Source organism: Arvicanthis niloticus, chromosome 24 (genome assembly GCF_011762505.2).
Source record: "Arvicanthis niloticus isolate mArvNil1 chromosome 24, mArvNil1.pat.X, whole genome shotgun sequence".
NCBI lineage: Eukaryota > Metazoa > Chordata > Mammalia > Rodentia > Muridae > Arvicanthis > Arvicanthis niloticus.
This window is the reverse complement of record NC_133432.1, coordinates 28995806-29013584: the sequence shown is the minus strand read 5'-3', so window position 1 is coordinate 29013584 and position 17779 is coordinate 28995806. Positions and strand designations below refer to the sequence as shown.

Genomic DNA, 17779 nt, shown 5'->3' with positions numbered 1-17779 from the left:
TCATCTAGGATGTCTCTGTATAAGGTGTCTTCACAGGAGCAGACCAGCTGGGTGTCTGCTCCAACCACAATGACCAGGTGAGGGGCAGAAGGGGAGTGGTATTCTATAATGGTGGGGTTTGGGTGCCTGGTGGGTCCTGAGTGCTTTCTGCTCTCAGTTGTAGCTCTGGGATGTAGGGCTTTGGGCAACTGTTCTTACCTGCCACTCTGAGGTCAGTGGCCTCTCTAGGATGTCTCAGGATACAGAGTCCACACAGGAGCAGATCAGCTGGGTGTCTGTTCCAGCCACAAGGACCAGGCGAGGGGCAGCAATTCATTTCTAACAAGAGGACTGGAGATGCAAATTCATGTTGAATACCAGTAGACATTGTTTGCGGTGTGTGTGCTTGAGTGTGTTTGTGTGTGTGCATGTGTCCTGTGTGTGCTTGAGTTTGTACACTCTTGTGTGCCCATCTGTGTGTGCATGTGTATATACTTGTATAGCATGTATCATTTGATCACATTTTATATCACTGTCAGTCACATATTATGTGCATTGATTTCTGCTTAGTGATTTTCAAATGTTTACTCATTTTGATGAAGGCTTTCAATATGGAGTTGAGGAAATCTGAGTTTTGGACCCAACTCTTTAGAATAGTCATGTGACCTGTCCAGTGTCTCTGCATGATTTTCTAGAATTATTCCTAAGTCATTTGATTTAAGACAATTTTCTAGCCTCAGAAAGATGTTTTAGATGGTTTGAAAAGCATATGTCAGTGTGCCTTCCCATCTGAATGCTCTGTATGATGGGGTGGAATAATACAGGAGTTCATATGTAACCCTGAAAGCAGAATAGACAAGTTTAAATGTCATCAGTCAGCTGCTGTTCCTTTGCTTGAATTGGGTTGAAGTCATGAAAACGCAAAGTCTGTCTTCTTTAGTGTTCCAGTCTTGAGCTTCACATGTCAGTGGCTCTCGGCTCTCAGCCTTAGCAGTCTGAGCTGCTAGCAGCTGTCAGCAGCTAGTGTTGACAGCTGCTCTTGGCCACCCTCTCAACAATGCTCTGTCTGCTTGGCAGTTTCAAAGCCAGTAGCTTCTGGTGTTACCGGCTCTCAGTGAAAGGAACTCAGCCCACCCTGTCCCTTATGTAGACCTGAACAGATGATAAAGCCATCAGAACATGGTTATCCTGGAGTTTACACAAGCTGCTGTACTTGGAACAGGTTTGAAACTGGCCCCATGAGGATGAATGGATGCTACTTATGTAGACTTAAAGGGTGGGCTCATCCACAACCATCTGTGGCTCACTGTCCTGTGTTACCATGTCAGCCTGTGCAAGTGTGTTGTGCTTACCTGTCCTTGCTGTCATAGATAGGGGTATGCTGGATTCAGACCATAGTTAGGAAATCTGAAGTGCCTGTAGTGTGGATACAGACACATGGAGTGCTGAATCTCTGTGTCCAGGGACACTTACAGAGGGGCCGCAGGAAGGGCGCAAAGGGAAGTGTCAGGAATGGTGCTGGGCAGCTTTACCTCAACCTGACATAAGCTGGAATCATGTTGGAAGAGGGAACCTCAATTGAGAGAATGCCCCCATCAGACTGCCCTGTGGCAAGTCAAAAGGAGTAAGCTGGTAAGCAGGAATCAAGACCATCCTAGTGATTGCCATGACAACTTCAGAAGTGATGGTGACTCCTTCACTGCTGTCAGAATGGTATCCTAGATCAACCTTCAAGGCAGCCACACACACGTCCCCAGTGGAATCCTCAGCCCCTAGAGAAGTAGTGGCATGTGTTATTGTGGCAACTGTGATGCGATGCACAAGTCCAGAATTCAGAGCCAGGGCTCCCAGCAGCCATGCCTGATCTAGGCAGATTTATTGACCATCTGGACCCCTTTAGGATGGTGGTGGTGACTGCACTAAGGAGCCTATCATTTATGGCTCCAGGTGGAGGGGTGGGAGGTGCAGCTTGGCTGTCAGTTTGTTGGCCTCCTAAGGAAAAGACCATATTCTATTGCTATCTGCTGTTTTGATTTTGAGAGATGGGACTATCTTCTGCCCCCTGGTTTGGATTCTGTATGTGTTTCTTGGATAGGACCTCCTTCCTTCTCCTGTTACGTCTCTTTAGCCATGCCTGCTGACCAGCACAGCCCTTGGCATGTATTTAGTGAGTAGTTTCTTCATTTAATCTGAGAGCCTTTAACCTATTGTTCTTTAAATGGAGGTTGTTTGTCATCTTTAGCTCAACAGTATTATTCAGATATTTGAAATGTAGGCCTTTTTTATTTCAATGACTTGGAACCTGAGGGGCAAATCTACACTGGGATGTCCATCCTATACTGATTATAAAAGTTTAGAAATAATTTCTCTAAATGTTGTCACTCAAAAACATATATACCTTTTTACATGTACACCTAGTCATGCATATCTTATTTTAGTTGAGATACACATACATGCACACACACACACACACACACACACACACACACACACACACACACTCTTGGTGTTTGTTGGGGCTTGAAAAGAGGACAGATTATACATAGTAGAAGGAGAGGATCCTGCTCCTGTGAGAAATTGCATGGCCTACACAGCATTTCACTGAGTCTCCTTAGCAATTCAGTGTGCATTCTAGATACCAGGTAGTATTTGTATTACAAGGAGCCATACTGGATCCTGACTTACAGAGACCTAGGATTATTCCCCTGGCCTGAGCAAGCTTAGGTTGTGGCATGAATATCTGCCACATATATACAGTGGTCAGCCAAAAGCTGATCATCTGTGTGGAACGTACAAAAGACAGGAGTGAGACAGGAGTCTCAGGCTTGTGCATACACTGGCACAAGGCAGTGTGAGGAGGTGAGGGTCTAGACAGCTCATCCATCAGTGATTTAAAGTCTCTGATAGAAATGGAACAGCAAAAATGTAAACCAATGTATCTCTTTTCTATGCTGGAGTTGACCGTTCATGGCAAATGAGAGTTAAATTGAGAGGGGCTCTCAAGGAGAGAGGGGAGGAGAGAAAACGGAAGCATATGGATGGATTCCAGGACAGACCACAGGTCAGACAGCAGTGGTGACCAGTTAGCACAATGCTGTGCTTTGGTCTCTGTGATCTTCATTGTCCCTCTGCCTCCTCAGTTTGCATTTCTTTGAAGTGTAACAGAGATGATTATGCCCAGGCAGCCTGGCTGCAGAGGACCAAGTGACTAATCAGAATTCAGGGAGCCAAGCTCTCGCTTTGACTGTGGGAAGGCAGAGGTAGTAGTGACGCTGTCTCCTGGGAGGCACTTGCCTCCCTCCACCCAGGGTACCGGAATACCCTGGCAAGTAGCTCCAGTCCTGGCCCTGGGAAATGAAAAGCTTGCCCTTAAGGTGAAAAGATGCTCCCCTGAGCATCATGTCACTGTGTGTGGCCACAAGATCAATACTGCTGGGACCGCTTGTCTGCCGAGGTAAATTACAAGTTCATGTAATCAGAAGGCCAACATCTGCAGCCTGGATAACTTAGTTCAGTGTATATAATGCAGTCTGCGCCACCCAATTTAGCTCTGCCACATGCCACACTCTTAATTGCCTAGCATGCAGCAATCAGACTAAAGGTCACCGGCACATGAGGAATAGAAGAGACAGACTCCTTAGCCCTGCCAGGTTTTACAAATGGATGGAGCCTTTAGGTCTCTTATGTAAAGCATCACATTGTCTATAAATAGGGATGGATGTCTTACTTCTTCCAGTCCTGTTTTTAACCCTTCATTTCCTTCTTTTGCTTGACAGCTATAACAAAGGCTTTAAGTAGTTTTGGATGAGAGTGGAGAGCGTGGACACCCTGTCTTCTTCCTGATTGTAATGGGAAGGCTTTGATATTGTCTCCTTTTGGTCCAATTCTGGCCATGGGTTTTCAGGTGTGGCCTTAATTTCTTGAGCTATGGTCCCTGTTGTTTCTTTTTGGGTTTTTATCAGGAAGAAACTCTCACCACAAAAACACAAGTCTCACCTCACAAGGGATCAGAGGTAGTTTATTCTAGAGGGGAACATGAGTGAGCATGGCTGGGGAACACAGATTCAGGTTATCTTAAATAGCATGATCCAACATGGCAATCGTAACAGAACAAAGAAAGTCATAAATCAAAACACTTTTCAAATACAGCATGAGGACAGGTAGGACAGCAGGTTATGGCAGAGCTGGGACACCCCAGCTGTGACTTCAGATGCCTGTTGGTGTATTCTTAGTCTTTGATTGATGAAAACTAGGGTTTTGTTAAGTTAATATATTTCAAAAGGTTTCATCTGTTAATTCCAGAATGGTAGATCAGACCCAGAAATGGTCAAGGAATGGCTATTTCGAGGGCTGAAAGTATATTGTACATACAAGATAAACTGTAGTTAGGGTCTGCAACATTCCAACCTCTCTACTATCAGAGAGGTTCCAATTGGTCAGTCAGTATTACAAAGGATTCAGTGGGCAGTATGGTTCTTTTCAGAGATGTCGGCCCACAGTCCTGTTCCCCACTTACCCCCACTGCCTCCTGTTAGCCAAGCATCACATTTGGACACGAGGGGACTGCATATAATTCATTAAGTATTATTAAAGTCCTGCATCACTAGGAAAGGATCATTCCTAGGAACTGGTGTAGATAGGGCTGGATGTTAGGCAGGACAGCAATCTTTAGGAGACTGTAATGGGTGGTAAAGCCATTGGGGAAAAACTGCAATTTTTGGATCATATTAAAATTTATTAACCATTGTGATCCAAATTTGATGGTTTTTATTGTCTATACTTGTCATGACATGTAACGGATCACAGGAGTAACATAAAATTGAAATAATCAAGACCACCAGAGGGGCTAGCAAACCACATGAGGAAAACAGATCATTTAAACTACCAAAATTTACAGTTTTGATAGTTCCTGATTCACGGCCCGTTTTTCCCCATACAGACAGTTACTTGTAGCCTGCAAACTTATTTTATTGTTTGGAGTATTTAAAAAAAAAATCTGTCTTTCAATCTTAGATGGTCTTTGGCAAGCTTGATCCTACAGTTACACACAATGTGGACCAGTCAGCATTAATTCCCAGGAAAGATAACTTTATTAAAAGGTAATATTGCCAAGATTAATATTATTTTACCATCTAAGAATAGACCAAACAAAATACTAAATATAAATGTTTTTTAAACTCTAATTGTAAGAAGATTTAAGGAACATAAGAGAAATGTGTAGGTATTTGGGGTATTCTGTTGCTAATGTCGTTGAAGATGGGTGTCATCCAGCATTTTCAAGTCTATGTATGTGTTCTCGGGTGAAGTTGACCTGCGTTTGAGGTAGCAGGCTGAAAGCTTGTCTACTGAGTTCTTGTAGTGGGAGTAAGCTGGAAGCACCAGGATTGAAGTCTTTTCTTGTCACAGCATGAAGTCTTTGATGGGATTTCCCACCCCTCCCTACACCTCCAGTTGATGAAATCATCTGGTTTTCTTTATCCTTCTGGAAAGACACTAATGGAGTCTGAATTTTTAGCTATCATATTTAAAAGTCTCACACTTTCTCTTCCATAAAGAGGGTCAGATGGGGCACTGTGCAGGAACCCACAGGGCCTGAGGTGCTGCTTCAGGCTGACACCTTCACCAACTGTGTATTCTGTGTCTCTTGCATCATGAAACATTACTCTGTGTGTGTGTGTGTGTGTGTGTGTGTGTGTGTGTGTGTGTGTGAAAGAGAGAGAGAGAGAGAGAGAGAGAGAGAGAGAGAGAGAGAGAGAGAGTTATTTGTATTCTTTTATCATGACCTCCTTAAGATACCCAGGCATTTGCTTATCTGGTTAACTGTACCTACTTTAAACTCTGACTACTTTTCTCTGCATGGAGAATGGACAAGCTGGGTACTGCCTTTAGCGACGCTGTTGAGTTTTCCTGTCTCCCTTCACAGTTCCTGTTGGAGCTGAGATTGGTTTCTTGGTGACCACTCTCACCAGGCTGGGACCTCCCATCCTTCAGCTCCTGCAGAGACTGTGGGGTCTGTGGCTTCTGGCCTCACTGCTCCTGAGATTCCTTTGGACACTCAGGGTCTGCTCCGGCTTGATCACATCTTCTGCCATCCCTGGCTCACGCACTGCTCCTGACTCGAGGTCATGACTCAGCTGACAGAACTCCCCTTATTCTGACCGAGCAGCGCGATGCCCATTGATGTCTTTCTTACTAGACTCAGCCCTTCTGAGACTGGAGTTTGCCACTGTTTGTCCCTTGTCAGAGGAAGAATATACAGCGCCTGCTGGAAGTATTTAGATTCAACAGTATCTTATGCATCTACCATATATGTCCCTCTGAGTCGTCAGGACGCCAGCTTTCTTGACTGGGCCCAGAGCAGCACGCTGCTTCTATCTTGACTGTCAGGCTTTCCCAACTCCACAGGTGGGTCTTGTTCCACAGTTTCCTGTTGTGCCGGTGTTCCAGGCACAGGTCCTGAGAGGATCACTTGGTACCCACCAGCAGAGTTTGTGGGTCTCATCCTTGCCCACGTTCTGTTCATTTATAGCTTTCAGTCCTGTGCTGACTTTACATGGAGCATTAGAGTAGCTTAGCCTTCACTGACTGTGTGGTTGTTTTGTGGACAGTTCTCTCCTCTGATGTTTTCAGATGTCTGTACTGTTCCTTGCGACACCCCTCACCAGGACATTGTCCAGATCACCCAGTGGAATCTTCAGTAACTGAATCATGTCACATGACAGGTACTTCATGTCACATGTCAGCCACAGTGTCATTCCCTCGCCTGCAGAGTGGGATTCTGGCAAGTTCTAAATCCCCACCTGCCCACCACTTGCTCTTTGACCTTCCTTGTGGTTTCTTGTGTTAGTTTTGGCCCTAGAAGCAGAGGCCAAGATGCCTCCTCTGTGAAGGGAGGTGTGTTTGGAGCATAGGAAGCCAGAACCAGCAAAGCACAGGCTAGCCTTGCAGGGATGAAGGGTACTACTGGCTTCCCTGCTGGTCGGCCATTCTCATGGCATCGCAATATAGCAGAGGTTCCAGGGAGACCTTTGCTTTTCCCTGCCTCTGCCACTTGCTCGGGTGTGGTGTTGTAGTTTGTCACTGAGACTTTGTCCATCTGTCTCCTGCAGTGAGAGCTGTCTATCTCTACCATTAAAGACTGCAGTCACTTCAAGCTGGACATTGGGGTCTCATGATTCCTAGATTGGGATTCTGGCCTGATTTCTACAGGATGTGATGTAACTACAGGCTTTATCACCTGTGTCTCAGTTCCCGAAGTAAGGACTCTGAGATGTAATTAATTATGAATAAATGCTTAGGCCACCATGTGGTTGGTTACCTCTCTTAGGATCATATGTCTGTCTCCATCACCATCCGGGCAAACTTTCTCCTGCCTGAATCTTTCCCAGAATCCTTTCTCCCTGCTGGAACTCCTGGCTCTTATTTCCTGCCTCAGCCAATAGACCAACAGCTTTTTTTTTTTTTTTTTTTTTTTTTATTGATGGGTGAAGCTTCTACACAGAACACAGGAGATTATCCCTATAGTTCACGGTTCTGGGAACTAGATTGTCTCTTGCTAAGTTGAGATCATTTCTCAGAAAAGTGGGACAAACAAACCCTACCTCTAACAGATTCCTTTCAAAGCCCCTGGTAACCCATAAACAAATATTTTGCTGGCAACCTTTTCTTCACACTTACCAGACAGACAGATGTGAAAGTATGGTTTGATACATCCTGTTTGTTTGGGTTTTCTCTATAAAGAAACGCTAAGTGCTTCCACGGGCAACAGTTGGATTAATCAATTATGTTTGTTGTAAAGCATTCTCAGGAGTAAGGACCAACCCAACATGTTTTTCCTTTTCTCATTCTTGTGCTTCAGTTAATTCAAAACTAAATTAGTGCCAGATAAAATAAAGCCAACCTGAGAAAAGTGTACAAGTACTTCACACTTGCCCAGCAAACCACAGAAACCATTGCTTACAGGGGAACTGAAAAGCCATCTTGCTAACACTGCAGGTAGGGAAGTCAGCCTATCTGTGTTGTCATGGACAGAGGCACAGAGGTAAGAAACAAAGGTAAGAAACTAGTCAAGGCTGGCATTCTAGAGCAGCAGCAGGCAGAGGAGGCACACATTGCTATGTATGCAGGTGGCTGGATGACTGGCGGAATCAGGTTGTACTGAGGCCATTCATGCCATCACAGTGAGCAGAATCCACAGGCGTGGCTCTCCTCAGAGCAAAGACAGGCACAGGCCTCCCTGTAATAGTCTCAGACATTCTTGCAGGTTGCAGGAATGAAGCTTAAGTGGGGGAAGGAGGAAGTATGAAGTTGCTGTGTGTTCTCCTTCCCAAGACTTCCCTGTTGCTGTAGAGTACAGCATGGCGAGGTGTGGGCATACCAGCGATGAGACAGTTAGTGTTGTAAAGACAGTTTCCAACAGGACAGGGTCGGCAATAACATATGGGAAGCACCTGGCCCATTAGGAGGTGAGAGTGAAGGGCGCCCTGAACAAGACCTTCATCAGTTTCTACTGAAGCAGGGAAGGCTCAGAATTGACTAGTTTGAGTAATTCTGTGGTCTCTGGGGGTGAGGGGCTGCCCTTACCTTTCTTGACTGGTGGCCCAGAATGGATTAAGGGAGGTGGCCAGTGTCCAGGGCAGGGACCCAGCAGATGAGGCAGTGGGTTTGAGGTTCTGGTTTGGCAGGGATACACATAAGAGCACATGCCTGGCTCAGTTAGTTGTTCCTAGTGACTGGAAGCTCTCAGATCTCAGAGGGGTGGGCCCTCCACGGCCGCGGCAAAGCTGACATTCTGTAGGGCTATAAGGCATCAAGCTTTTCTTATTTGTGCCCTGAAAACATCTTGTTAGTCTTAAGGTCAGCTTTTATGGCAGTCTCCCAAGCGTGCTGTGGCCTCCCCTGTTGGTTGGCCAGCAGCCCGCTCGCACTGAGAAGGAACTGCTTTGCATACAGAACTAAATGCCTTTGGCAGGGTAGGATGGGAAGCCACAGCACACAGATTGGGCATTGTGCACTGCACGAGGGAACGTTGGGTTCTGTGGGAATCAGCCTGAGCTGGCTGCTGACTGGCCAGAGCACCAGGCATGTGTGTTTAACACCCTGTCCAACTCCGGGAGGTGGCAAATAGCTCTGGAGAAGAGGGAACACAGTTGTCTAACTCATTTTAGATAGGCTGTAGACTCGAGGCACCAGTGATATGCATGTGACGAGAGTTCTGTGTATTTGAACAATTGTAGGTCCAAATAGACGTGGGTGATGCTTTTCTCTCCAGGGTTCTGTACTGACCGTGGTTCTGGGCAGGTCCAAAGGTAGAAGTTGACATTGAATTCTGAACGGATGTGGAAGAGAAATAATTTACAGCTCTTAGCTGTCACACTTTGTGGGGGATAAGGTACTTAGAAGGCAGTGAATGCTTAACTAGTCTCACATGCGGCCTTGGGAACAGTGGTTCAGGTTCCTGTCCAGCGTCTGCTGCATTGTCTCTGCTCTCAGAAGCCTCTGTTCCTTCTGCCTTTGTTGCTGTGACTCGAACATGCATATATTGAGCTCTGGTCACTTTCATGTCTGTCTATTTCCCACCTCCCGCTCCTGCTGACATCCTTCTTCTTCCCAACATGGCTCCTGGGCGTGCGTGCGTGTGTGTGTGTGTGTGTGTGTGCGTGTGTGTGTGTGTGTGTGTGTGTGTGTCCCCTCCCACTGAGTTTAATTAAGGTTGCCTATATGAGCATCAGTGTGTATGTGTGGTTAGTCACTGAAACAGGCAGCTTATCTGTGGCTTCAACATTATAGACTCTGCCACCATTCCACCCCAGCACTCATTAACTGCCCATTGTCTCTTCATGAGGGATGGGGCCTCATTAGCTCCTTCCCTGAGCATGATGAAATGGCAGCTAGCTCAGCCCTGTGCAGGCTTTATGCAGATAACCACAGGTGCAGGGAGCTCATGCGTGCAGTGGCCACACCATGACCAGGACATGTCTTGCATACATCACTCTTCCTTAACCTCTGACTCTTAGACTCTTTTGCCCCATCTTCCGGGATGTTCTCTGAGCCTTTTGGGGGTGATGTTGATATCTCGTGTGGTCCAAGCATACCACAGTCACTTGCTGTCAGCACTATGATGAATCGTAGTCTCTGTGTTCACCACTGTTCATTGTGAAACGGAACCTCCTCTGATGGGGGCTGAGAGCAGGACCGATCCGTGAGTATAAACGAATATTTAGAAAGCAGTTTGATCCCATGTCCATTTAGCAGACTGGCAGTTGTAGGTTTTCTCCTAGGCCTCTGACATCACCAGCTAACAGGCTCTTGACCAGGTTTACAGTACAAGTAGAGTACAGTACTTAGTCCCTCCCATGGAAAGGGCCTCACGTCTGAATAGAAAGCAGTTGGTCCTCCAGTAAAGTCACGCCATTCTTGCGTCAGCAAGCGTTATTGTAGCCAGTTGAGTCCATAGCTCAGTAGAACCATTGTCGGCCAGCAGCTTGCCTAGTACCTTCTGGCGCCATGAGAGCTAGCCAGCAGGTCGGAGACTTCAGCTGCCGGTTCTAAAGTAGGGTCCCAGCTTCTGTGAGCCGTGACACAGGCTGGGATGGGCTTTGGCGATGCTTCTATCTGGATCACTTCTGCTCCTCTTGGAAACATCAGTAAGCTCATTGGCTCACCGAGCTGGACTTTGGTGGTATTCTTGGTCTGTCATTAGTTCCTTTGTCTGCTAAAACTCGGCTGGAGGAAGACCTCTCCAGACAGGGCTCATCTTCCCTGCGGCTGCATCCTCAGCAGCTTGGATGCTGGTGGCTACCAGACAGGATATCAGTAAGTTACTTGTTTTGGAGTCAGTGGACCCTCAGTGATGAAGAGAGGAGGAAGAGAAGCAAGGGTTGGTTCATGCTTACACCTTCCCAGCTTCTGTCCTTGTAGCTTGCCATTCAGTTACTGTATCGGCTGACAGTAGGTTTTGCTTTAGGTAACAGAAAACTATGTGGCCTTAAACATAGATTATTAACTTCCCTAATGCCATAGAAATTTCAGATTAGTGTGTCAGGAATTTGACGGCTAACAAGAGTCATGTAGATACTGCCATCTCTTCATGAAAGCTGGGCAATGGGAGAAGCTTGTGAGGTTGAAAATTCACCTCAGTCATTGTATTTTCTAGTGTTCCATAAGGAGTAAAGTATGATATTCACAAACTTCCTCAATGAGTGTGGGGTTCCGGTTGCACTCATAATGCATGTGTTGGGTCTGGAAACACGGCTCAGCAGCTGAACACTGGTTGCTCTTCCAGAGGACTAGGTTCAATCCTTATATACCCATAGGATGGCTCACAACTGCCTATAACTCCAGGTCTATTGCCCCCCTCTGGTCTCTGAGGGCACTGCACACACAAGGTACATCTACTGACATACAGGCAAACACTCATGCACATGAAATAAAACATTTGAAAAAAAAAAAAAACATTTTAAAGGCAAAGAATCCCATCTCTTCTTGGGGGAGCAGTTCTTTAGTTTAAACTGTATATTTTGAGGGGGTGAACATATAAAAATGAATCCTATTGAGAACCTCTTTCCTGCTATGACTGCCCTGTATTTTAATCTGAGGCCCTGAAAGCTGTTTGGACATTGTATGCCTGGCAGTCTATTGATGAATGTTACAGTAAGGTGAAGTGGCTGACATTTTAGTAGGGAGGTGCTCTCCTTCCCAGGGTCAGTGTTTATAGATTTTCCTTCATACATTCCCAGGGAGGAGCGTTCCCATTTCTGGTAGGGAGTTTCCAGTCAGTGAAGATGGCTGCTCTAATGCTCCTCTGCATTTCTCAGCCCTGTCTTTGCTGTGGCCAGTGTCATGCTGAGTGGGGTGGAAGAGGGAATCCCAACAGGGAAGAAGAAGATTTTAAAAGGACATTTTCCTTATTTTCTTATATTCCATTCTCATTTCCCTCCTTCCTGGTGCCTCTGATTCTCGAGTATGTGCTTTCTAGTTCTTCATGTTTGTAGTCTAGGACAAGCCTTTTCTGTCTATCATCTGGCAGTATTGCATCTATAGACTTGTGGCCACTTCTGACTCTTACCGTTAGTTCTGTATTTGCCGGCTTTTCTTCAGTGTGTTACATAGTGACGGGTTAGTCATTTCAAGAGTAAGGCTGATTTGGCTCAGGGTTCAGTGGCTCCATCCCATAGTTGGTCAGCCTGTTGTGTTGGGCCTCTGGTGAAGTAACATGTTGCAGACAAAAGTGGGAAGAGCTGTTCATGTCATTACCAAGAACCAAAAGTGGGAAGTGACAAAGGCCTGCCAACCTCCAGTGGCACTCACTCCTTCAGTGACCTGAGTCCTGGCCAACTCTTAAAGTTTCTACTCTCCCCTCAGGGCATTGCTCAGAGACCAGGACTATATTATACTTGGGTCTCTGAAGGTCATTAGAAACCCAACAGTTGGGGTGTGTGTGTGTGTGTGTGTGTGTGTGTGTGTGTGTATGTGTATAGGTTTTTCAAAGAAGTATTCTTTATAATTGACTCGAACTTAAAATGGCTCAAAGGCATTCACCAGAAGAATGGGTAAGTCAATTGTAGCACAGGCATTTCTGGGGTATAACAAGAAATGTTCTATAATAAAAAAATAAGTAATATGTAGAGTATTTTTATGAATATACACAAATATTTCTGTATGTTCCATAAAAATATTAAAATCCATAAAAATGCTCTTTTATCTTAAAAATGCTCTAGTATCTTTTTAATTTTAAAAAGGTGTTTTAAATTAAAATAGAATTATATAATTTCCTCTTCCTTCCTCCAGCCCTTCCCAGATATCCTCCCCAACTCTCCCATGCCTCCAATTCTCGTTGATAGCCTCCTTTTATTTGATTATATGTGTGTATAAATGTATATATATATATATATATATATATATATATATATATATGTGTGTGTGTGTGTGTGTGTGTGTGTGTGTGTACGTGTGTGTATAGAATACTACTGAGTCCACTTTTATTGGTGGTGTGTATATGATTTTAAAGCTGACCATTCTGTACTGGACAACCAATAAGAGGTCTCATGCCTGCAAGAGGCTAATTCTTGTTCCAGAAGTAAGTAGTTACCTGTAGTTCTAGAGTGGAGCCTGCAAATTTGCCCACCCCCTCTCTGTTGCCATTGTTCCAGCTTTGTTAATGCAGCCATTTCTAGAAGAGCCTGTTTCACAGCAGACTTCCTGGTCTTTCTGGTCCTTCTTCCTCAATGTTCCCTGAGCCATGGACTCAGGATGTCTGTGTGTCCATTAGAGCTGAACTCCCCACAGTCTGTTGAACTCTATACTCTGTCCAGTTATGGTTTTCTTTGATGGTCTCCGTTTGCTGTAAGGAGAAGCTTGAGGGGTGTAAGCTACAGTTAGCTGTGATATAAAGATGAGATTTAGAAAGTAGTAGGGAATTACGCTGGTCTAGCCATGGTGGTTGTAGACTCTTTTCTAAGGTCCATGACCTCATCAGTTCCTGGAAGATGCTAGGTTTCTGGTACCAGTCATGATTTCCTTCCTGTATATTATAAAACAATGAAAACCAACTTTGATAATACTACAAACCTTATATTGAAAGAAAGCTCACAGAATTGGTATGACTCCAGTTATATCAAACTCAGTCAAAAACTAAACCATATGATTAGAGGCTTCATGCTTAGGTGATAAAGTCTACAGAATGTACAGGGGACACCTGCCAGACACTTGGTCACAGGGAGTGAGAAAGGAGTTGTCACCAGAAAGAGAGATTTAGAGACATTCTTGGATGCCAGTAGTCCCTGCTTCTCCACCCAGTGATAATTACTTAAGCACTTTGAGACATCTATAAACATTTGTGAGAGATATATAATGCATTTTGTGTATATTTTGCTATAACTAATAACTATGGGGTATTTGTTTGTTTTTGAGATTGGGTCTCACTGTGTAGCCTTGGCTGACCAGAACTCATTATGTAGACAAGGCTGGCCTCAAACTCATAGAGATTCACTTGCTTCTGCCTCTTGAGTGCCGGGATTAATGGTGTGTACCATCATGCCCTACTTTAATTAATTAATTTATTTTTGGCCTTTTTCTTTTTCTGTCTGCCGTCATTCTCATACATGCCTAGAACTTGAGAGTATTCTTCTCTTAAAGGAGAATTCTACACATATCTGAAATCTCTGAAGTTTTAAGGCATTTGAACATGCATCACTTTCTAGCCAACTCTTTCACACAGGAATGAAAGGCTAATTGAAATTCCTGACCAAGTTTCCATTACCAAGAAAATTAAAACTCTAGATTTGTTTAAATGAGACTATGATTCTCTCCCTCTCTCTCTCTCTCTCTCTCTCTCTCTCTCTCTCTCTCTCTATATATATATATATATATATATATATATACACATATACATACATGTATACATATATACATACACGTATATGTATATATATGTATATAAACGTATATATATACGTATATATGTATATATATACACGTGTATATATATACATACATACGCATACACATACATATACATATATATGACCATGGACATCTTTTCAATTTTCAGATTGTCAGCCATGCCTTTAGTGAAGAGGAACATCGAGCCCCGGCACCTGTGCCAGGGTGCCCTGCCAGAAGGAATCACTAGTGAGCTTGAATGTGTGACCAACAGCACGCTCGCTGCCATCATCCGCCAGCTAAGCAGTCTGAGTAAGTCCCCTCTGTTTCCCCTGGCTACTGGCAGTGTTTTATAGACTAAACAGTACCCAGTGTACTTTGACTCATTGTTAACTGTGAAGAAAAGCATCTTCCTCCATCTGCCATGGCCATTGACTGTGTCTGCCTTGGGCTGCTGGTACCTGACTCTGCATTTAAAGTTGTCATCATGAAAATACGAGCCTGTACATTGCTAGAGAGGACCAGATGTGTAGACTTCACAACATGTCCGTTTTTAATGCCTTTTAAGGTTAAGTTGATAGTGCATTGAATTTTTTCTTAGCAAAACTGCCTCATTAAATTTGACAGGACCAAGGGTTTTTCTTTTTTTAACCTGTTAGGTTGTAGTTAGCATCTACAGTGTACCTTGTATACAGTTGATGTTCAACAAATATTGGCCTAATTCCATATAGAAAATACCAGGTAAGCTGATTATTGCATATATGTTATATATATATATATATATATATATATATATATATATATATATATATAATATATATATGTAGTTGACTGACAGCAGCTATAGCCATAAGAAAAGATCCCATTATTTTGTCAATAAAGGTCAATATTAAATACCTAAGGGATGTTCTTTTAAGGATTCAGAGAAGCACGAAAAGGCTTTTTTTTTTTTTTTTAAATGCTGTTTGAAATTGTATTTTTTCTTACTTTGACTTTATTCTGACCCTGTTTTCTCACTTTGCCTTCATTCCTCTCAGTGGTGATGGATTTTCACACTTAACACTGTATGAACTAGTCTAGTAATAGCTGGGAAGTCTCTATGAAATTCACAGAAGGTAGATGTGTATATGAGTGTGTGTGTGTGTGTGTGTGTGTGTTAGTATGTATGTGAGTGTATGAGTGCGTGTGCAAGTGTGTGTGTATTATATCAGTGTGTGTGTATATGAGAGAGTGTGTATGAATGTGTGTTACTGTGTTTATAAGTGTATGAGTGTGTTTATGAGTGAGTGTGTTTTTGAGAGAGAGAGAGTGAGAGAAAGAGAGAGAGAGAGAGAGAGAGAGAGAGAGAGACTCAAGTGCTTTTGTGTATTTTTGAGAAGAACCACTGCAGATAACTATTTCTTTAAAAGGATTGTATTTGATACTGATATCTTTTAAGGAGATTTGTAAATTTTGGCTAAGGAAACTGTCACTTGGAAATGAATTACCATGCATTTTGGAATGGATTTCCCTTGAAAGCTAAACTAATTACTGTTGATTTTGGGTTAGTGGTTGTTCATATAATATATAAATTTATATAATTAGAGAAAAAAAAATCTCTTTCAAGTTATTGATAGATGCACACATTTCTCTTTGCTTCTGTTGTTTTTTGCAAGTTCTCTTTCTTGCTAGTAGCTAAAATGTCTGTTGACATTTTAAAATATAAGTAATATAAACTGACTTATATTTAAAATATAAGTAATAAAATAAAATATAAGTAGTGCAAACTGACTTAAACTTAATAATTTAATAACCAAGCTACCCAGTGAACTGTGGTATTGAGCAGAATGTTGTCTTAATCAGGTTTATTCTACCTGTTTGGACGTAGTCCCATGTAACTGGCTTCCCCAAGTGTTTTGCTGCAGAAGCTCCTGCCATTGCAGGAGCAATATTGTGGTACACTCCCACAAGCCTCTCCAGCTGTAGCCATCTGTGCCCTGTGCTTTAAACCTGTACTATGTTAATTACACATAAGGGAACATTCATAAAGCACCTGACCGTTGGAGAAAGATATTTCCTGGGCTGAGGAATTCACGGATCATGGGATTTCTGCAAATGTGGCAGAGGGCAGTAGAAGAATTGGTGTGGGAGTGTATTTTCCTGGAATGGCTCAGCAGCTACCACTGCCTTTGAAGGTGGAGCACTGACAGGCCTTAGAACCTGAAGGGAGAGGAATAGACTTTCCTGAGATCTCCCAAAGAAACATAGACTTGCTAATATCTTGACTTTAATCCAGAACAGACCAAGTTCATTCTAGATGTCAGATTCCAGGTATAAGATGATAATTGGAGTTTAAAGCCACCATTGGGTGTTGAGAACCACTCTGCCCCACGCTTGGGGGCCAAAATGTCGAGGACTGCTCTATCAATGTTGGAACCCGCACTGCCAAAAGCCTTGGGGGCTAAATTGTTAGAGCCTGCACTGCCCCAAGCTGCTCCGGTTTACGGGTTGGGGTTCAGCAAGAGAGAGAGGGAGGATGGACGCAAAGAATGGAGACCAGACAGAGTGTGATTCAATCCTGTTTATTCTTCAGTCTGTCTTCTTCTCTCTGAGTTCCTAGTTCCCAGTCCTAGTTCTAAGTCCCTAGTTCCTAGTACCAAGTCTCAGGTCCTAATCTCAGTTTCAGGTGTAATAAGTCTCAAGTCCTTGTCCCAGTTCTAGTTGCTAGCCTCTTTCCCAGTTCCAACTTACCAGTCTCAAGTTCTAGTTACAAGTGTCTAGTTCTGTCTGCCTCTTGCCTTTTATATGTCTCACTTCTAAGTCACGCCTTTAAGTCACACCTTTAAGTCTTATCTCTAAATCGCACCTTTAAGTCATGCCTTTAAGTCTCACACCTTTAAGTCTCACACACCTAAGGAAAAATCCTGGGTATCTAAAAGAAGATGTTATCAGAATGTGCTTAGCTGTTATATGCTGTTGTAAACAAGTCTCTTGTCAGGGTATATGGCTCAAGATGGCTGCAAGGATGATACCCACCTTCTGTCGGCTCCCCACAATTGGGGTCATTGTACATACATACAATAGAGAGCCTATCTGTTACTCTGGGGTGGAGATTGTTATGTTGCACATGATCATACAGACACTTGATGTCGCTAAGCACTACGGATCCTCTGTGGCCTCATGCCTGGACCACTGATGGGAACCTGCCTCAAGGACACTTGGTCCGTAGCTAGATTCCCCCCATGGCTCCCGACACTACCTTTCTTTCAGACTATCACACAAGATTCCAAGAAGCATCCCATAGGTGGAGGATGGAATATGGACCAGAGATGCTAGCCCCCAAATGCAGACCTGTGTGTTTTGCATTTAAAAGACAATCTAGGCCAGTCAATTCATTTTAGAAAGTTGACCTAAGGAACATTATGGGTCCTGCTAATAA

General features: G+C 43.7%; 1 protein-coding gene across 3 annotated transcripts in view; it reads left to right on the top strand.

Moving 5' to 3' along the window:
* The window catches only part of Wasf3 (WASP family member 3), a 96788-nt gene that overhangs the window by 45745 nt on the left and 33264 nt on the right, over positions 1-17779 (top strand). For all 3 annotated transcript variants that reach the window (XM_076923407.1, XM_076923405.1, XM_076923406.1), the window contains exon 3: positions 14531-14673. In XM_076923407.1, coding sequence (XP_076779522.1) covers positions 14541-14673 — 133 coding nt within the window. In that variant the 5' untranslated portion in view covers positions 14531-14540. The remainder of the gene's footprint in view (positions 1-14530; positions 14674-17779) is intronic.